Raw genomic sequence first — 21,822 nt, 5'->3', positions numbered from 1 at the left:
TCACCAGTGCAACTCTGCAACCCACTCCCTAGCCTCTGCGGGGCAGTACAGCTCACCAGTGCAACTCTGCAACCCACTCCCTAGCCTCTGAGGGGAAGTCCAGCGCACCAGTGCAACTCTGCAACCCACTCCCTAGCCTCTGCGGGGCAGTCCAGCTCACCAGTGCAACTCTGCAACCCACTCCCTAGCCTCTGAGGGGCAGTCCAGAGCACCAGTGCAACTCTGCAACCCACTCCCTAGCCTCTGCGGGGCAGTCCAGCTCACCAGTGCGACTCTGCAACCCACTCCCTAGCTCTGCGGGTCAGTCGAGCGCACCAGTGCAACTCTGCAACCCACTCCCTAGCCTCTGCGGGGCAGTCCAGCTCACCAGTGCAACTCTGCAACCCACTCCCTAGCCTCTGCGGGGCAGTACAGCTCACCAGTGCAACTCTGCAACTCACTCCCTAGCCTCTGAGGGTCAGTCCAGCGCACCAGTGTGACTCTGCAACCCACTCCCTAGCCTCTGAGGGTCAGTCCAGCGCACCAGTGCAACTCTGCAACTCACTCCCTAGCTCTGCAGGGTAGTCCAGCGCACCAGTGCAACTCTGCAACCCACTCCCTAGCCTCTGCGGGGCAGTACAGCTCACCAGTGCAACTCTGCAACTCACTCCCTAGCCTCTGAGGGTCAGTCCAGCGCACCAGTGTGACTCTGCAACCCACTCCCTAGCCTCTGAGGGTCAGTCCAGCGCACCAGTGCAACTCTGCAACTCACTCCCTAGCTCTGCAGGGTAGTCCAGCGCACCAGTGCAACTCTGCAACCCACTCCCTAGCCTCTGCGGGGTAGTACAGCTCACCAGTGCAACTCTGCAACCCACTCCCTAGCCTCTGCGGGGCAGTCCAGCTCACCAGTGCAACTCTGCAACCCACTCCCTAGCCTCTGCGGGGTAGTACAGCTCACCAGTGCAACTCTGCAACCCACTCCCTAGCCTCTGCGGGGCAGTCCAGCTCACCAGTGCAACTCTGCAACCCACTCCCTAGCCTCTGCGGGGCAGTACAGCGCACCAGTGCACCTCTGCAACTCACTCCCTAGCCTCTGCGGGGCAGTCCAGCGCACCAGTGCAACTCTGCAACCCACTCCCTAGCTCTGCAGGGTAGTCCAGCGCACCAGTGCAACTCTGCAACCCACTCCCTAGCTCTGCAGGGTAGTCCAGCGCACCAGTGCGATTCTGCAACCCACTCCCTAGCCTCTGCGGGGCAGTACAGCGCACCAGTGCACCTCTGCAACTCACTCCCTAGCCTCTGCGGGGCAGTCCAGCGCACCAGTGCAACTCTGCAACCCACTCCCTAGCTCTGCAGGGTAGTCCAGCGCACCAGTGCAACTCTGCAACCCACTCCCTAGCCTCTGCGGGGCAGTCCAGCTCACCAGTGCAACTCTGCAACCCACTCCCTAGCCTCTGCGGGGCAGTACAGCGCACCAGTGCACCTCTGCAACTCACTCCCTAGCCTCTGCGGGGCAGTACAGCTCACCAGTGCGACTCTGCAACCCACTCCCTAGCTCTGCGGGTCAGTACAGCTCACCAGTGTGACTCTGCAACCCACTCCCTAGCCTCTGCGGGGCAGTCCAGCTCACCAGTGCAACTCTGCAACCCACTCCCTAGCCTCTGCGGGGCAGTACAGCGCACCTCTGCAACTCACTCCCTAGCTCTGCAGGGTAGTCCAGCGCACCAGTGCAACTCTGCAACCCACTCCCTAGCCTCTGAGGGTCAGTCCAGAGCACCAGTGCGACTCTGCAACCCACTCCCTAGCCTCTGCGGGGCAGTACAGCGCACCAGTGCACCTCTGCAACTCACTCCCTAGCCTCTGCGGGGCAGTCCAGCGCACCAGTGCAACTCTGCAACCCACTCCCTAGCTCTGCAGGGTAGTCCAGCTCACCAGTGCAACTCTGCAACCCACTCCCTAGCCTCTGCGGGGCAGTACAGTGCACCAGTGCACCTCTGCAACTCACTCCCTAGCCTCTGCGGGGCAGTCCAGCGCACCAGTGCAACTCTGCAACCCACTCCCTAGCTCTGCAGGGTAGTCCAGCGCACCAGTGCAACTCTGCAACCCACTCCCTAGCCTCTGCGGGGCAGTCCAGCGCACCAGTGCAACTCTGCAACCCATTCCCTAGCTCTGCAGGGTAGTCCAGCGCACCAGTGCAACTCTGCAACCCACTCCCTAGCCTCTGCGGGGCAGTCCAGCTCACCAGTGCAACTCTGCAACCCACTCCCTAGCCTCTGCGGGGCAGTACAGCGCACCAGTGCACCTCTGCAACTCACTCCCTAGCCTCTGCGGGGCAGTCCAGCGCACCAGTGCAACTCTGCAACCCACTCCCTAGCTCTGCAGGGTAGTCCAGCGCACCAGTGCAACTCTGCAACCCACTCCCTAGCCTCTGCGGGGCAGTCCAGCTCACCAGTGCAACTCTGCAACCCACTCCCTAGCCTCTGCGGGGCAGTACAGCGCACTAGTGCACCTCTGCAACTCACTCCCTAGCCTCTGCGGGGCAGTCCAGAGCACCAGTGCACCTCTGCAACTCACTCCCTAGCCTCTGCGGGGCAGTACAGCGCACCAGTGCACCTCTGCAACCCACTCCCTAGCCTCTGCGGGGCAGTCCAGAGCACCAGTGCAACTCTGCAACCCACTCCCTAGCCTCTGCGGGGCAGTACAGCTCACCAGTGCGACTCTGCAACCCACTCCCTAGCTCTGCAGGGTAGTCCAGCGCACCAGTGCGACTCTGCAACCCACTCCCTAGCCTCTGAGGGGCAGTCCAGAGCACCAGTGCAACTCTGCAACCCACTCTCTAGCCTCTGAGGGTAGTCCAGCGCACCAGTGCAACTCTGCAACCCACTCCCTAGCCTCTGAGGGGCAGTCCAGAGCAACAGTGCAACTCTGCAACCCACTCCCTAGCCTCTGCGGCGCAGTACAGCGCACCAGTGCACCTCTGCAACTCACTCCCTAGCCTCTGCGGGGCAGTACAGCTCACCAGTGCGACTCTGCAACCCACTCCCTAGCTCTGCGGGTCAGTACAGCTCACCAGTGCGACTCTGCAACCCACTCCCTAGCCTCTGCGGGGCAGTCCAGCTCACCAGTGCAACTCTGCAACCCACTCCCTAGCCTCTGCGGGGCAGTACAGCGCACCAGTGCACCTCTGCAACTCACTCCCTAGCTCTGCAGGGTAGTCCAGCGCACCAGTGCAACTCTGCAACCCACTCCCTAGCCTCTGCGGGGCAGTACAGCTCACCAGTGCAACTCTGCAACTCACTCCCTAGCCTCTGCGGGGCAGTACAGCGCACCAGTGCACCTCTGCAACTCACTCCCTAGCTCTGCAGGGTAGTCCAGAGCACCAGTGCAACTCTGCAACCCACTCCCTAGCCTCTGCGGGGCAGTACAGCTCACCAGTGCAACTCTGCAACTCACTCCCTAGCCTCTGCGGGGCAGTACAGCGCACCAGTGCACCTCTGCAACTCACTCCCTAGCCTCTGAGGGTCAGTCCAGAGCACCAGTGCGACTGCGCATTGCTTGCCTCTTGGGCTCAGCTGGTCCTCTCGCTGGTCAGCCAGTTAACCAGTTCACTTTCAACAAAACGAAACCAGTACATGAAACCGTCACAGAGCGCAAAAGGGGAAGAGAGGCGTACGAGCGCCACCTCTTTCCCTACCTTTACCTGCGGATGACTTTGGGCGAGATGTTCCCCCGCCCCATGCACTCCAGGGCTGCTGCGTAGGAGCTCGCGTCGGGCTTCAAGCCGGCCTCCTCTATCATGTTGAAGAGCCGGCCAATTGGCTGCAAGGAGCCCTGGAGACACAGGAAGAAATATGTGTTATCACAGAGAGCATTGGTGCACTTAAGCTCTACACGGCAAACATGATGACAGCACATTAGCCAGCGTCAAAATCCAAATGTAACAGAAAGAGTCCCACTCCAAGACACACAATGACAAGCCTCACAGCTTGCAAACGTAACATGGGCCACTTTGGGAACAGTGGTACGGTGTGTGGTCACTGGCTTAGCTTAGATTCATCATGTACTCCCTGCTAACAATAAAAAACAGTTTTTGTCCGTTATAACAGTGCCACAAAGGCAGGCCTGAACAATTAAAACATACGAAACAAACAATACATAGACTCATTAGTCTGCACTCTGAGTTTTCGATGCGTCCGCGCCATCACCATCCAATTCACACCTCTTCTCGGCACTTACTGTTGTCAACAATACCGTAAAAGTCAAAAATAAGTTTTCAACACCTTATATTATCTGGGCCAGTTAGTCATTGTTTGGTTTTCATAGTTACTCTCTCACACTTTTAACTTCCTCTCCACTGCTTCTTCATCTGGACGTAAACATTCCTTTTCTGCATTTATTTCCTTCTGTTATATCCCTTTATTGGATGTCTTTTCAGTGCAGTCTCTAAATTAGATTCATCTGCATTTTTCATGTCTACATGATTTTGCATGATTTTTAAATGTGTTTGTATTTATATAGCGCACTTCTACCCAGAGGTCTCGTAGCGCTGTATTCATACGGCTGTGGAACCCATCCTGGCTTTCCTGTGAAATGTCCACTCCTGGGCACCCCCAAGGTGAAGCCAGGCATCCAAGCGTTGCTGGGGCCGTTGTGGAGATTAAGCAAGCTATTGCCCAGGGTCACAGAGTGGGACCCATGATTAGACTAGGCACCGAGGCGAGAATTATCAGGTCCGGGGAGATTGACCCCAAGACCCACCGAGGCGGGAATTGAACCCTGGTCCCGGGCCAGACCTCTACATCAGGGTCTGCCGCTCTAACCATTGAGCCACACTTCTCCAGTTAGATCCTGCAAAGGTATTTCACTAAAAGCCCCTATACAAAGAACTGCACTACCACTCTCTCCCTTCTTGTCTCACTTAGTCTATCTTCTCTCTTCTTTCTCAAATTACAACCTATTGGGAACTTTTAGTGGAGATAATTAAGTACCTGAGTTTTGCACCATTTTTATCTTGACAGTACAGCACCAGAGGAGGAAAAGACAGATTCTATGAGAAAAGCAGAGGCTGAGCCCGGGGGCTGGCATGGCTCCAAGAGCCACAGCATGAGGCGAACATTGTCATGGTGCGACAACGGAGCGGATGAGTAGGAGGTGTGTACAGTGGTAGACTCATCCACTGGTGAATGTGGGCAGACTGTCAGAAGCTGGTGCCCCAGTCACAACTCATTCTACTGGCTGCTCCAGCACTAACTCCTTTCATACTAGCCTGCCGTAGTGTCACTCTTCTCCCATGGCCTGTCTTTCCCCTCCGATCTCTCTCTACTTTGACGTTTCTCGCCACTCCCCAGGCCAAATTTAGTTCCCTGTTTTAAGTTCCCTATGTTTCTCGCTGACCTGTGCCTCAACGGACTGTAACCTGCCTCCCTCGCTGCCCTGCCGGCTCCTGACCGCTGCCCATCTTCTTCTGCCCTGAATTTCTTCTTACCCTCTGCCCTTGCTCCTCTCCAATCTCTTTCCCCTCTCTCTGACTCAAGGCATATTCACAGCTCGCCTTGCTCGTTTCTGGTTGTAGGGTCCTAAAGAACTTCAGGGTTACCATAGCCAGGCATCCGACGGAAGCCAGGTTTGAGCCTTCGGTCTGGTCAGCGCTTCAAACACAAAGACATGAACATGGAAGGATCACCACCATTAGCCGGCACACATACTTCAATGGACAGAGATTCTGGCACACACAAACAAGACACTGAGCTGTGAAACACTCATGGGAAAGCAAAGTGGCACCCTCTATGCCTGGTATCCTGGGTAATATTTCATATGGGAAGATAGGAACAGATCCTTCGGGGTCATTTGAAAAATAATTTGTCTTTTTTGAAGGTCAAGTGAACTGTGCCCAGAGAATTAGTTTAATCCAAGTTGCAAAGATGATGAGCATCACTGTTAAGAATGAAAGGAAGGACCCTAGAGCATTTATTTATTTATTTTGGAATTTTATAAAGCGCATGGCATTACGCACACCGGCGTGTCCCCGCGCTAGGAGAGAAGGTGAGAAGACATGACAGGGAGGCTATACCAATGCTGAGCAGAAGAGATAAGTTTTCAGCGCTCTTCGGAATTTTACTTCGGAGGGTTCGAGGCGTAACTCCCTCGGAAGCATGTTCCAACTCTTCGCCGCCAGTAACCTGAAGGATCTGCCACCCATTCGGGTTTTCTTAATTTTAGGGACAGCGAGTAGCCAGGTGTCAGAGGATCTAAGCCTGCGTCCAGGACTATAGGGAGTGATGAGGGTAGAAAGAGGGATAGGTGCTTTGCCGTTGATGATACGGTGGCATACGCATAGTGCTTTAAAAGTTATCCTCTCCCTCACCGGAAGCCAATGGAGGGTTTTTAGAGCATAGCATCAATATATGTGGTACCGGGGAGAAATGAAGGAACTATAGGCAAATACCAAGTGACCGGGCAGTGCTCAGGTCTATCAAATGCGCAGAGAGCAAAAGATAAATAAAGCATGGAAATCATAAAACAATTCTTCAAGTGTCTATAATCATAATTGGAATTATAGAAAAGTCTGCCACTAAATCGCAACATACCCCCTTAACAGAGGCATAAACAACCCAATTAGGCTTTTTGCCAACGTTTCGACCCAGGCAGTGCGTTGTAAAAGGTCATCATCAGGACGGTATAGAGGGCTTGTGGTCAATGTTTCGACCCAGTGAGTGTGTTCTAAAAGGTCAAACAGTATAGAGGATACTAACACACATAAGAACCCTAAAAAATGTAAACAAAAAATAGTGACAGAAATATATTGCTGGGTTTGTCATGGTTCGCTGAACTCATCTATGCCCCTCATTAATACACTATTTTATTTTTTCTAGTTATTTCACTTTCCTGACAATATCTTCTATGGTAATTGCTTTTGGACTCATTTTGTAGATGTAAGAATATATATTATGATTGCTTCTTAATTATTATCTAGGCTAGTTTAATATTTAGGGTCGATATATTTATATGTGCCCTTGATATGGTTCTGAGAGTCGACATTAAACCTAATTACAACTATCTTTTTACCACCTGTAAGTGCTTATCTTTACAATTCAATAACAAACATTTCTAAAATTCTGGTTTTAAAATTGGAGGCATCCACTTGTTTCATATTTTATCAGCTTTATTTAACTCCCTGCACTCTTTGCAAATTTGGTACCCCTAAGAGCTGCATCTTCACTTGGAATTTACTTGTAACACTTAACTGTGATGATTTTTTTCTCCTAAATATATTTACTGTAGGATGTGTTCACTTTGGGTCCTTTCTTTTGTTCTTCGCAGTAATACTAAACAAACGCATGGCTTGGACTGCATTATTAGGTACAATTCACTTGACCTTTAAATAAAAAAACAATTTGCCTTTCAAATGATCCCAAAGGAACATTGCTCTGTTCACATGTATAAAACGCAAACAGAGGCAGAAGAGGACAGGCAAATACACCCTTCAAACTAGAAATACAGGTCACCAACAAGCAAACACATGCATCCAAGTTAACATAAGCAACTGTGCATACAGATATATTGCCATTAGTTGGACAGAAGCAAGGTCACAAACTGGCTCCTTCCCAAACCCTCACAAAGATCCTTCACTTGAAGGGGTGCCGAGCCGGATGCTCCCCTTTTACATACCAAAAAACACAGTTGATGGACAGAATGTAGAACAATGTCATACATTCATCCCAGTACAAGGATCTGGGCCTAAATCCATCGTTTTTTGCACTCCACACCACCCTGGGTTAGACACTGGCTATATGCAAATCAGCTCTGACCCTGTGCCTCATGGGAACAGTCCAGTCCGAACTACCAAGCCATGTCTTTCCCAGACCGGAATCAAGCATCCAAGGACCGGTTTCTGGCTATTAGCCTTCATCAGCCTGGATAGCTTGACTCCAGTGGTGTGGAGAGCCTGGGACTCACGTCTGAGCATACCCAGCCCACTCGGGGTGAAAATTGCAAAAAACACAGTTGATGGACAGAATGTAGAACAATGTCATACATTCACCCCAGTACAAGGATCTGTGCCTAAATCCATCGTTTTTTGCACTCCACACCACCCTGGGTTAGACACTGGCTATATGCAAATCAGCTCTGACCCTGTGCCTCATGGGAACAGTCCAGTGTGAACTACCAAGCCATGTCTTTCCCATACCTTCATATCTTCACTCCGTTATACCTGGTGCATTTCTGCATGCTCACTTCATCTGATACCTTTACAAACTCCCTAAACTTTGCTGGCAGGTAGCTTGCATGTTAAGTTACTTCCTGCCACTTCACATATTAGCATTAATTAGTATGGTGCCAGGCCACATGCTCCCTCCTTCCCATGTCTTTGTGTCCTCCCTTTCCTAGCCCTTTGCTAGCCCTGGAGTACGGCTGAACGCGCCACCCTTCCCCTGCCTCATTCGCTTGGCCATGAATTCGCTCCTCTTCCTACCTTCTGTGCCCAGCCGTGCAGTAGGATGTTGTACATCTTTACGCCCAGGAGCTTCCGCTTGGCCGGGAAGCGGTGGTGGTAGAGCAGGAACTGTTGGGCAGGTTCTAGGGCACCGGTGAAGACACACGCCTCCAAAAAGGCCAGAATGCCAAGCTGGTGGCTTTCATGCATTTTGCCCTCCCTGTCGGTCAGCGGAGGGCCTGTGTTCAGCACCTCCCAGCCTTGCATCCGTTCCTCTAAAACTTCAATGGCAGCCAGATGAGCCGCATCGGCCAGCATCTCTAGCCTCTGGCTGCCCGCACTGGCCTTTGTGGAGCTGCCCTTGCGGGAAGAGATGCTTTTGGTGGAGGGCTGGTGGGCCTTTGCCTCCTTGACCTTACTTCCCTTTGGTGGTTTCTTTTTGGGCGTGAATAACTTTGGCAGCTTTGGCTTGGTGTCTATGGAGGCATCACTGAGAGGAGAGGTGTTGGCTGCTTCTTCAGAGTCTATGCCAATCCCTTGCCGGAAAGGAGAATTCCATATTTGTTCTTCTAAGCGCTGCTGCCTCTTTTGATTGGTCCACCTCTCCTTGTCCAGCTTTTCCATCCATCGGCTAGGTTTGGGGCAGCTGCTGTGACAGCTCTCTGGGCTTGAAGTCTCTGAATTCTGTGGTTGGCTCGGACTGTTATCACCCTTCATCTGTGGAAGCGATGTCTCACCCAAGGAGCAACCCTGCGGATTCTCTGCAAGGAGCTGATGCATTCGAAGTTCCAACACTGCAAGCGTTAAGGACAACCAATGATGGAAGTGTTAGCAGGTGGCCTTGTCATACAGATCAAGATACTCACTACAGAAGACAACCAACTCACACCCACAACTAAAAGCACACGCAGAACCCCATCAAAGAGATGGCAATCCACAGACACCGCAAGTGGAATCTGTTATCACTACACGTGTTAGACCAACCCCCACAGAGGCACCCAGACCCTCTGGATACACTGTGCCCAGCCCTCTTCAGACGCCCAGAAGCCATTGCAGGCACCACCATATACCCCACACACAGCTCCTACTCGCCTTGTAACTTCACAGACTCCTTCAGACGCCTCAGAAGAGCACCTGCAGTCACCCTGGGCTGAACCCTATGGATTCCATGGCAAGAGGTAAGGTACCCCTTCCAGATGCTATAGAAGATCTTTAACGGACGCCCCTCATGGAGCTTTACCCCTGTCCTCTGCTTTGCAGCACCCCAGCCCCCACCCTTCAATGCTCTGGTCATGGCCTCACCGCTGCCCACCCCTCAACCCACATCATATCCTGTTGCCTCGCCAGCACCTGCCTGACAATGCCTAAAGATCACAAGCCACCCCCACTATTCATAAGCCAAATCTGACCTCTACAATCAACCATGTCACCAACTCACTGAGAACAATAAAATAACTCAGAACAGAATCTGTCTTCAGCTGGCATTGGGCACAGTATATAGGAACCACTCAATGAAACATTCCTGGTAGAGGTATGGGGTCAGGACACAGCTTACCTTCCACCAGCTCCACCGCGGGCACATTCTCCACGGCTCCAGCATCATTTTTAGGGTTTACCGATGAATATCTTCTTCTGAATGTCCCAAATGAGCAGCCTGACAAGAGACATGAAAGGTTCTAAGGCATTAAAATAAGAAATAGCTAGCCGTTCCAAACAACAACCATATCAGAGTCCACTGAAAGAGTAGCATAGGTAAAAACAAGCAATATATTGGATGGAGCACCATGCATAAATCACAACATGTCTGACCAATAGTTACTTTGCGGTCTTCCTCAGGCTGCCAATTTCAAAAGCATTAAAATAACTAATGGAGATAAAAGGTCTAGCACGCAGTAAAAGAACACAATCAAAGAATACACAGGCAACACCACATAATATCTGTATAGGGGAATCATTCAGCCGTCCTTAAATATGCTACTTCGAGCCAAACACAGAACGGATGAACCACTGTTCGCCAAAGGTAAGAAGCTTCTAATTTTGTATCAACGATTCAGACTGTCGTACGGTTTCTACTTATTCAGTAAAACTGTGCGTTTGTTGGGGAACATAGACATCAAAACTGCGCGAGACTTAGTTCATGCACACGATCGGGATATGTTGTCCTGAATCCAGGCTAGCTGACAGTGCACCAGCTGTACCCCATCCCAATCAGGTAAGAGGTGGGATGTGCAACCTCAGAACATGACATCCCGACAACCCAAAGAATCGCGAAAACAGATCTAGAACCCTTTCATTAGGCAACTTGTGCATGCCCAAAGAGAAGCACAAGAATTACTCAGATCGGCATTTCAATATTTACTTGAGCAACGAGATTCTCGTATAAAATACGTGAACTGCAATTATCAATAGAAGGAAACAGAATAAACTATTTCGAGAGTGAACGAAGAAGATAAAGAGTTCAACCATCGCATCACATCGAGTATATATAGGTTTGCATGTAAATACAATTATATTTAGTGCTCCTACCTAGCGCTCCCTAACCTTGTGGATATAGGGTGGGCGAATCTGCCAGAACCCCTGTAGGGTGACCTAACTCACCAATTACATGTGGGTGTCATCAGGGAACCCGTCTTGCAGGAGAGCCTGGCACCGTCCCTCGCAGCAGGTAAACAGGAATCAGCTGGGCTGGAATTCTGGCGTGGGCGACCCTGACAGTGTCAGCTAAATGCTCCTCCAACAAACAAAGGAGGGATGCCATACACACATATATATATATATATATACATATATATTCTCACACAAAGTTCACCACACTGGAAGAAGCCACAAGGTGACTGTAAAATGTTCCGTTTATTTTCAGGGTACCTGCATTCCATGTAAATCACGAATGAACATCTTCAAAGTTCAAACTGCCAGACCGGTTTCGGGAGTGCTTCTCCCTTTCTCAATGGCATGCTGTGAGTGGAAAAACGAAATTCACGTGCACCAATGCATTTAAAAGATCCTGCCTCAGTGGGCGTGGCTGTATGCACAGCCTGCTGGTTTCTGTAGTGTTCCGTGATTTTCCTCAAGTGAGTTCGTTTTTCAGTCACAGTCAATAATATTGTTATAAAACAAACCCATGTGGGTTAGATGTTCATCCCTTCATAACACGAATGTCTCATTCAGATGCCACTCGGAAATCACCTCCCTTTCACGGAACACTACAGAAACCAGCAGGCTGTGCATACAGCCACGCCCACTGAGGCAGGATCTTTTAAATGCATTGGTGCACGTGAATTTCGTTTTTCCACTCACAGCATGCCATTGAGAAAGGGAGAAGCACTCCCGAAACCGGTCTGGCAGTTTGAACTTTGAAGATGTTCATTCGTGATTTACATGGAATGCAGGTACCCTGAAAATAAACGGAACATTTTACAGTCACCTTGTGGCTTCTTCCAGTGTGGTGAACTTTGTGTGAGAATTTGGAGCGGCTACACCAGGCCGCGGAAGAAGCTCACCGCAGCAGCGGACCCTGGGGGCACCGAGTAGGTGTCTCCGTGAAAGGGAGGTGATTTCCGAGTGGCATCTGAATGAGACATTCGTGTTATGAAGGGATGAACATCTAACCCACATGGGTTTGTTTTATAACAATATTATTGACTGTGACTGAAAAACGAACTCACTTGAGGAAAATCACGGAACACTACAGAAACCAGCAGGCTGTGCATACAGCCACGCCCACTGAGGCAGGATCTTTTAAATGCATTGGTGCACGTGAATTTCGTTTTTCCACTCACAGCATGCCATTGAGAAAGGGAGAAGCACTCCCGAAACCGGTCTGGCAGTTTGAACTTTGAAGATGTTCATTCGTGATTTACATGGAATGCAGGTACCCTGAAAATAAACGGAACATTTTACAGTCACCTTGTGGCTTCTTCCAGTGTGGTGAACTTTGTGTGAGAATATACATATATATATATATATATATATATATATATATACACACACGCTATCCTTGTTCCATACCAAAGCCCCAGTCAGACCGCCATCATTGATTCTATGTCCACAGAGATGTCGAGAGCGTACAAGAACAAATACAATTTTGTGCCGTGAAGGTAGCACTTGTACAGAAATGCTCAAGGCTCCTGAAAAAATGCCTATGAAGAATTGTGAATATAAAAGCCAGTTCTGAGAATATTATCCTATACAGGCATGATATGAAATGTGTGTCAAATGTCAATGCTCAAGAAAATATTTCAAGTTTAAAAGTGAACATGTAAAATGGTGGTGTTCTTGGGCCAGCCGAATGTGATCACATGACCGCTCTGGGTCTTATTTAAAGTTCGGCTGGCTGTACTTCTTTGCGCCAGGCCTATAAAGGGGTGAAATACATTATGCAGGAGAGCTACAGTCTGACAATTAGACATATCCACCAAGAAGGCTGTTGCTAAACCAGCTCCTAAGGCACTGAAACTTTGCTGGGTATGTTCTATGTTCAATGCACCAACACATTAAAGTTTTTCTGTACTTTATAAACAAACTACCATAGCTAGAGTTTATTGCTCAAAACATTGATGGCATTCATGCACTGGGAATCGTTTTTCAGTGAGTGGGGCGGGTTATTAATTCTATTTTCTGTCGGGACCCAAACAGCACAAATCTCAGAACAGCCAACTTCAAAAAGGTTGAAAGTCTGACACCCACTGCCAAGGTCCTAATGCCCATCAGGCCATCAGTCAAAGGTATTCACCAGCCGAAGGTCCCCCGGCAGAAACACTGCCGTCCACCCGACTCCAAATAGAGTGGGGGAATCGCGAGTTGGGGAACAGGGTCCTCAACCAGCTTTGTAGCAGAGTACCCTGCCAGTCAAACTCAAAAGAAGGCCCTCTGTTTTGAAAAACAGCACCACATTTACTACCCTTTGATAGAGGAGTGTTACCAATGTACAATCACTGTGTTAATGGTAGATCCAAGTTTAATGTTACTGAAGCAAAGACAGCTCTACGAGTTATGGGATGGTACTAAAGGGAGTTCTGGTCATGATCATACTGCATGAAGGTTAGGTACCAGTGTAAGGTAACTGGAATAAGAACAGCTCCCAGTGTTCCATCACCGCAGTGAGGGCACAGCATTTGATGCCAACAGCCAGTGTTCCGTCACCGCAGTGAGGGCACAGCATTTGATGCCAACAGCCAGTGTTCCGTCACCGCAGTGAGGGCACAGCATTTGATGCCAACAGCCAGCGTTCCGTCACCGCAGTGAGGGCACAGCATTTGATGCCAACAGCCAGCGTTCCGTCACCGCAGTGAGGGCACAGCATTTGATGTCAACAGCCAGCGTTCCGTCACCGCAGTGAGGGCACAGCATTTGATGTCAACAGCCAGTGTTCCGTCACCGCAGTGAGGGCACAGCATTTGATGCCAACAGCCAGTGTTCCGTCACCGCAGTGAGGGCACAGCATTTGATGCCAACAGCCAGCGTTCCGGGCACAGCATTTGATGCCAACAGCCAGCGTTCCGTCACCGCAGTGAGGGCACAGCATTTGACGTCAACAGCCAGTGTTCCGTCACCGCAGTGAGGGCACAGCATTTGATGTCAACAGCCAGCGTTCCGTCACCGCAGTGAGGGCACAGCATTTGATGCCAACAGCCAGCGTTCCGTCACCGCAGTGAGGGCACAGCATTTGACGTCAACAGCCAGTGTTCCGTCACCACAGTGAGGGCACAGCATTTGATGTCAACAGCCAGCGTTCCGTCACTGCAGTGAGGGCACAGCATTTGATGTCAACAGCCAGTGTTCCGTCACCGCAGTGAGGGCACAGCATTTGATGTCAACAGCCAGTGTTCCGTCACCGCAGTGAGGGCACAGCATTTGATGTCAACAGCCAGCGTTCCGTCACCGCAGTGAGGGCACAGAATTTTATGTCAACAGCCAGCTTTCCGTCACCAGAGTGAGGGCACAGCATGTGATGTAAACAGCCAGTGTTCGGTCACCGCAGCGAGGGCACAGCATTTGATGTCAACAGCCAGTGTTCCGTCACCGCAGTGAAGGCACAGCATTTGATGTCAACAGCCATTGTTCCGTCACGCAGTAAGGGCACAGCATGTGATGTAAACAGCCAGTGTTCCGTCACCGCAGTGAGGGCACAACATGTGATGTAAACAGCCAGTGTTCCGTCACCGCAGTGAGGGCACAGCATATGATGTCAACAGCCAGTGTTCCGTCACCGCAGTGAGGGCACAGCATTTGATGTCAACAGCCAGTGTTCCGTCACCGCAGTGAGGGCACAGCATTTGATGTCAACAGCCAGTGTTCCGTCACCGCAGTGAGGGCACAGCATTTGATGTCAACAGCCAGCGTTCCGTCACCGCAGTGAGGGCACAGCATTTGATGTCAACAGCCAGCGTTCCGTCACCGCAGTGAGGCCACAGCATGTGATGTAAACAGCCAGTGTTCCGTCACCGCAGTGAGGGCACAGCATGTGATGTCAACAGCCAGTGTTCCGTCACCGCAGTGAGGGCACAGCATTTGATGTCAACAGCCAGTGTTCCGTCACCGCAGTGAGGGCACAGCATTTGATGTCAACAGCCAGTGTTCCGTTACCGCAGTGAAGGCACAGCATTTGATGTCAACAGCCAGTGTTCCGTCACCGCAGTGAGGGCACAGCATTTGTGTCAACAGTCAGCGTTCCGTTACCGCAGTGAGGGAAAAGCATTTGATGTCAACAGCCAGCGTTCCGTCACCGCAGTGAGGGCACAGCATTTGACGTCAACAGCCAGCGTTCCGTCACCGCAGTGAGGGCACAGCATTTGATGCCAACAGCCAGCGTTCCGTCACCGCAGTGAGGGCACAGCATTTGATGTCAACAGCCAGCGTTCCGTCACCGCAGTGAGGGCACAGCATTTGATGTCAACAGCCAGTGTTCCGTCACCGCAGTGAGGGCACAGCATTTGATGCCAACAGCCAGCGTTCCGTCACCGCAGTGAGGGCACAGCATTTGATGCCAACAGCCAGCGTTCCGGGCACAGCATTTGATGCCAACAGCCAGCGTTCCGTCACCGCAGTGAGGGCACAGCATTTGACGTCAACAGCCAGTGTTCCGTCACCGCAGTGAGGGCACAGCATTTGATGTCAACAGCCAGCGTTCCGTCACCGCAGTGAGGGCACAGCATTTGATGCCAACAGCCAGCGTTCCGTCACCGCAGTGAGGGCACAGCATTTGACGTCAACAGCCAGTGTTCCGTCACCACAGTGAGGGCACAGCATTTGATGTCAACAGCCAGCGTTCCGTCACTGCAGTGAGGGCACAGCATTTGATGTCAACAGCCAGTGTTCCGTCACCGCAGTGAGGGCACAGCATTTGATGTCAACAGCCAGTGTTCCGTCACCGCAGTGAGGGCACAGCATTTGATGTCAACAGCCAGCGTTCCGTCACCGCAGTGAGGGCACAGAATTTTATGTCAACAGCCAGCTTTCCGTCACCAGAGTGAGGGCACAGCATGTGATGTAAACAGCCAGTGTTCGGTCACCGCAGCGAGGGCACAGCATTTGATGTCAACAGCCAGTGTTCCGTCACCGCAGTGAAGGCACAGCATTTGATGTCAACAGCCATTGTTCCGTCACGCAGTAAGGGCACAGCATGTGATGTAAACAGCCAGTGTTCCGTCACCGCAGTGAGGGCACAACATGTGATGTAAACAGCCAGTGTTCCGTCACCGCAGTGAGGGCACAGCATATGATGTCAACAGCCAGTGTTCCGTCACCGCAGTGAGGGCACAGCATTTGATGTCAACAGCCAGTGTTCCGTCACCGCAGTGAGGGCACAGCATTTGATGTCAACAGCCAGTGTTCCGTCACCGCAGTGAGGGCACAGCATTTGATGTCAACAGCCAGCGTTCCGTCACCGCAGTGAGGGCACAGCATTTGATGTCAACAGCCAGCGTTCCGTCACCGCAGTGAGGGCACAGCATTTGATGTCAACAGCCAGCGTTCCGTCACCGCAGTGAGGCCACAGCATGTGATGTAAACAGCCAGTGTTCCGTCACCGCAGTGAGGGCACAGCATGTGATGTCAACAGCCAGTGTTCCGTCACCGCAGTGAGGGCACAGCATTTGATGTCAACAGCCAGTGTTCCGTCACCGCAGTGAGGGCACAGCATTTGATGTCAACAGCCAGTGTTCCGTTACCGCAGTGAAGGCACAGCATTTGATGTCAACAGCCAGTGTTCCGTCACCGCAGTGAGGGCACAGCATTTGTGTCAACAGTCAGCGTTCCGTTACCGCAGTGAGGGAAAAGCATTTGATGTCAACAGCCAGCGTTCCGTCACCGCAGTGAGGGCACAGCATTTGACGTCAACAGCCAGCGTTCCGTCACCGCAGTGAGGGCACAGCATTTGATGTCAAGTCAGCGTTCCGTCACTGCAGTGAGGGCACAGCATTTGATGTCAACAGCCAGCGTTCCGTCACTGCAATGAGGGCACAGCATTTGATGTCAACAGCCAGCATTCCGTCACCGCAGTGAGGGCACAGCATTTGATGTCAACAGCCAGCTTTCCGTCACCGCAGTGAGGGCACAGCATTTGATGTCAACAGCCAGCGTTCCGTCACCGCAGTGAGGGCACAGCATTTGATGTCAACAGCCAGCGTTCCGTCACCACAGTGAGGGCACAGCATGTGATGTAAACAGCCAGTGTTCCGTCACCGCAGCGAGGGCACAGCATTTAATGTCAACAGCCATTGTTCCGTCACCGCAGTGAGGGCACAGCATGTGATGTAAACAGCCAGTGTTCCGTCACCGCAGTGAGGGCACAGCATGTGATGTCAACAGCCAGTGTTCCGTCACCGCAGTGAGGACACTGCATTTGATGTCAACAGCCAGTGTTCCGTCACCGCAGTGAGGGCACAGCATTTGATATCAACAGCAAGTGTTCCGTCACGGCAGTGAAGGCACAGCATTTGATGTCAACAGCCAATGTTCCGTCACCGCAGTGAGGGCACAGCATTTGATGTCAACAGCCAGCATTCCGTCACCACAGCGAGGACACAGCATTTGATGTCAACAGCCAACGTTCCGTCACCGCAGGGAGGGCACAGCATTTGATGTCAACAGCCAGCGTTCCGTCACCGCAGTGAGGGCACAGCATTTGATGTCAACAGCCAGCGTTGCGTCACCGCAGTGAGGGCACAGCATTTGATGTCAACAGCCAGTGTTCCGTCACTGTAGTGAGGGCACAGCATTTGATGTCAACAGCCAGTGTTCCGTCACCGCAGTGAGGGCACAGCATTTGATGTCAACAGGGCTGAGGGCCCTATTAAGATGCTCCTCTTCCAGCAACACTCTAGAACTATGTACCCATAATAGAAGAAACCAAACCAGGTCTCTGCACGTAGGCACCTCCATGGAGCACCACGAGACTCTGCAAGAAGGCCCTGCAGAAATTACATAGGCATCTGCTCTTCAGGACCAGTACACAGCACTGTATCTCAGTCACCACATCCCTGGTTTTGGAGGAACAGGAACCCTAGGAGTCCTTATCTACGCCAGATACAAAGCTGCACCCTAGGAGTCCTTATCTACACCAGATACAAAGCAGCACCTAGGAGTCCTTATCTACACCAGATACAAAGCTACACCCTAGGAGTCCTTATCTACACCAGATACAAAGCAGCACCCTAGGAGTCCTTATCTACACCAGATACAAAGCTGCACCCTAGGAGTCCTTATCTACACCAGATACAAAGCTGCACCCTAGGAGTCCTTATCTACACCAGATACAAAGCTGCACCCTAGGAGTCCTTATCTACCCCAGATACAAAGCTGCACCCTAGGAGTCCTTATCTACACCAGATATAAAGCTGCACCCTAGGGGTCTTTATCTACGCCAGATACAAAGCTGCACCCCAGGGGTCTTTATCTACGCCAGATACAAAGCTGCACCCTAGGGGTCTTTATATACGCCAGATACAAAGCTGCACCCTAGGGGTCTTTATCTACGCCAGATACAAAGCTGCACCCTAGGAGTCCTTATCTACGCCAGATACAAAGCTGCACCCTAGGAGTCCTTATCTACGCCAGATACAAAGCTGCACCCTAGGAGTCCTTATCTACACCAGATACAAAGCTGCACCCTAGGAGTCCTTATCTACACCAGATACAAAGCTGCACCCTAGGAGTCCTTATCTACACCAGATACAAAGCTGCACCCTAGGGGTCTTTATCTACACCAGATACAAAGCTGCGCCCTAGGAGTCCTTATCTACGCCAGATACAAAGCTGCACCCTAGGGGTCTTTATCTACGCCAGATACAAAGCTGCACCCTAGGAGTCTATCTACGCCAGATACAAAGCAGCACCCTAGGAGTCTTTAACCACGCCAGATACAAAGCAGCACCCTAGGAGTCTTTAACCACGCCAGATACACAGCTGCACCCTAGGAGTCTTTATCTACACCAGATACAAAGCTGCACCCTAGGGGTCTTTATCTACGCCAGATACAAAGCTGCACCCTGGGAGTCTATCTACGCCAGATACAAAGCAGCACCCTAGGAGTCTTTAACCACGCCAGATACAAAGCTGCACCCTAGGAGTCCTTATCTACACCAGTTACAAAGCTGCACCCTAGGAGTCCTTATCTACACCAGATACAAAGTTGCATCCTAGGAGTCCTTATCTACACCAGATACAAAGCTGCACCCTAGGGGTCTTTATCTACGCCAGATACAAAGCTGCACCCTGGGAGTCTATCTACGCCAGATACAAACCAGCACCCTAGGAGTCTTTAACCACGCCAGATACAAAGCTGCACCCTAGGGGTCTTTATCTACGCCAGATACAAAGCTGCACCCTAGGAGTCTATCTACGCCAGATACAAAGCAGCACCCTAGGAGTCTTTAACCACGCCAGATACAAAGCAGCACTCTAGGAGTCTTTAACCACGCCAGATACACAGCTGCACCCTAGGAGTCTTTATCTACACCAGATACAAAGCTGCACCCTAGGGGTCTTTATCTACGCCAGATACAAAGCTGCACCCTGGGAGTCTATCTACGCCAGATACAAAGCAGCACCCTAGCACATCATCCATGCAATCTTCAAGCAACACCAATGACTGTACATCCCAGTATTCAACTCTTCACCAGCCGCCAAGTAACATACAGGAAACCTACAACCCTTCCCATCACATAATGCCATGACCAGATTTTCAAAACCAAAAAGTGACCAAGGCACAGGTACTTTCACCATATGGCAGCAATCACAGACACAAACAAGCATTTGCAATGCAATAGGTCTCACAGTTGTAAGAGTTTGAGCTATTGGCATTGAAAATGGCAATGTCTTTTATTTACTTGTTAGTTTTAAAACATAAATAAAAGGCATTGTCATTTACAATGCCAATAGCTTATGTTTGGGTTGGTTCTGTGAATGTTATACCAGTGGCCCATGTTAATTAATACACTGCACTTCAAATTTCGATTTTTTAAAAATATATTGGTAAATATTTTTTTTAACTAACATGTTTCTGCTTTCCTAGAAATATCACTTGCCTGTTGGGGCATTTCTGTGCAACCTTGCGTTGTCTTTTTCACGTTATGAACAGTATCGTTGTATTCCAAATGTTTGCCACACACACCACATAATTAGTGCGAACCGTGTGGGTAGTCATCATGGAGCTAGGTAACTTGTGATGACAAGTATACAGACAATGTACTCTTTATGAATTCCCTTTACATTTACAATATCCAAGAATGGCCTTAGATATTATAGGTTCATATTTGCTCGGAACAGATATTGTTCCAAGAAATAGCTTTGCTTACATTTGCACATCTTCGTAGGCCCATAATCAAATTCCTTGAACATCCTGTACGAAAGCTAAAGCTCACTGCCCAAAATGTTATTATTGTTCGCTTGGCCACAGCTTTGTCAGGGTGGAATCAATAATTGCAGCCTGACTGACTTCTGCATGGCAACATGGGTGTTGTTTAACAGATAAACATCACTCCTTTGTTTAGTTAGAGGAGCATTTTGCTGGCACTGTGAGGTCGCCCCATTCTGGAATTCAAGCTCAGCGGATTCCTGTTTACCTCCTGCAAAGGATGACGCCCATCTCTTCAGCAAGACAAGACTCCCTGATGACATTTAGTCACAGATTGCAGGGACGTTAGATTACCCTACAGGGATTCCAGCAGATTCACTCACACTAGAATAGGTAAACTAGGTAGGAGTACAATAGATAACAGTACTTACATGCAAGCATATATTCTCTGTACCAGCACAATGGTTTATTTGTTTATCTTCTTCACCATTCTCGTAATGCTGATCACACTATTCTGTTCCTTTCTATTGATTATTACAATGCGTGTATTTTACTCAAGAATCACGATGCTCAAATAATTAAAACGACATGTGTCTTTCTTGTGTGTCTCTTTGGGTATGCATGGGTTACCAAACAATAGGGATCTAATCTATTTCCAGGATTTCCCTGGGGAGTCAGGGCTGTCATGATCTGAGGTTGCTTACTCCACCTGTTAGCTTGCAAGGTTAGGGGTTACAGACGGTGCACTGTGAGCTAGCAGGACTAAGGCCAGCAGATCCTGATGGCGTGTCGAATAAGTCTTGCACAGTTTTGACGTTTATTATGTCCACCAAACGCAATTTTTACTGATCAAGTATAAGCCGTACGACACTGTATGTGAGTGAAGCTTGCGCTACTGCTACTTGTGGACTACCTGTCCAGTTAGTGGGAAGCTTGCACTGCTGTGCTTTTGAAAGAAGCTTAAGCTTTAGGACAATGTATGTGAGTGAAGTTGTACCTGCCCTGTAAGTGGGAGGCTTGCACTGCTGTACTTGGGAGTTATATGTGAGTGAAGCTTGCACTACTGCTACTTATGCTGCACCTGCTCTGTGAGAGGGAAGCTGGCCCTCCCACGCTGTCCCTGTGAGTGAGGGGCCTCGGTTGCTGGTGCCGGGGGTCCCGGGCGGGGGTGTTGTTTGTACACACACACTCACTACAAGTTTATGAATCACCCCTAGAAGTGCCCCACACTGCACTGACAGCGCCCCACATTGCACCCCGCTGTCTCTCTTCAAACGCCGCCCCGTCCCCGCTGCCAGGCTCGGCCCTTCACCTTTCTCGTGCTGGAGCGCACGGAGGAGACCACACACCGCCCGCAGCCTCAACGCCGCCATTGCCCGGCCAGCGGCCCGCTGCACTGCGCAGGCGCACGCAGCTGACACCGCGCGCGGCATGACGGGGGATGTAGTTCGTGCAAAAGTCAAAGACAGTAGCACAACCACAACAATCACTACAATCCCCAAAAGAACCTGGAATCCAGGCAAGGTGGCTGAGTCCAGAAGCACAGGTGATGCAGGGGGGGCAGCCATCTTGGAACAGTGCCGGCCGCCGTCAGTGTACGGATCAGAAATGGAGA

The 21,822-nt window shown here is 50.6% G+C and overlaps 1 protein-coding gene across 1 annotated transcript in view; it reads right to left on the bottom strand.

The window, feature by feature from the left end:
• POLRMT (RNA polymerase mitochondrial) overlaps positions 1-21,622 on the bottom strand; it is a 133,629-nt gene extending 112,007 nt beyond the window's left edge. Inside the window, exons 1-4 of the mRNA XM_078671130.1 lie at positions 21,520-21,622; positions 9,969-10,067; positions 8,453-9,207; positions 3,680-3,810 (exon numbers count right to left, since the gene is read on the bottom strand). Coding sequence (XP_078527256.1) covers positions 3,680-3,810; positions 8,453-9,207; positions 9,969-10,067; positions 21,520-21,580 — 1,046 coding nt within the window. The 5' untranslated portion in view covers positions 21,581-21,622. The remainder of the gene's footprint in view (positions 1-3,679; positions 3,811-8,452; positions 9,208-9,968; positions 10,068-21,519) is intronic.
• Positions 21,623-21,822: the final 200 nt, after the last annotated feature.

The sequence above is a fragment of the Lissotriton helveticus genome, chromosome 12 (genome assembly GCF_964261635.1).
Source record: "Lissotriton helveticus chromosome 12, aLisHel1.1, whole genome shotgun sequence".
Lineage (NCBI taxonomy): Eukaryota > Metazoa > Chordata > Amphibia > Caudata > Salamandridae > Lissotriton > Lissotriton helveticus.
This window is presented reverse-complemented; position numbering and strand designations above follow the sequence as displayed.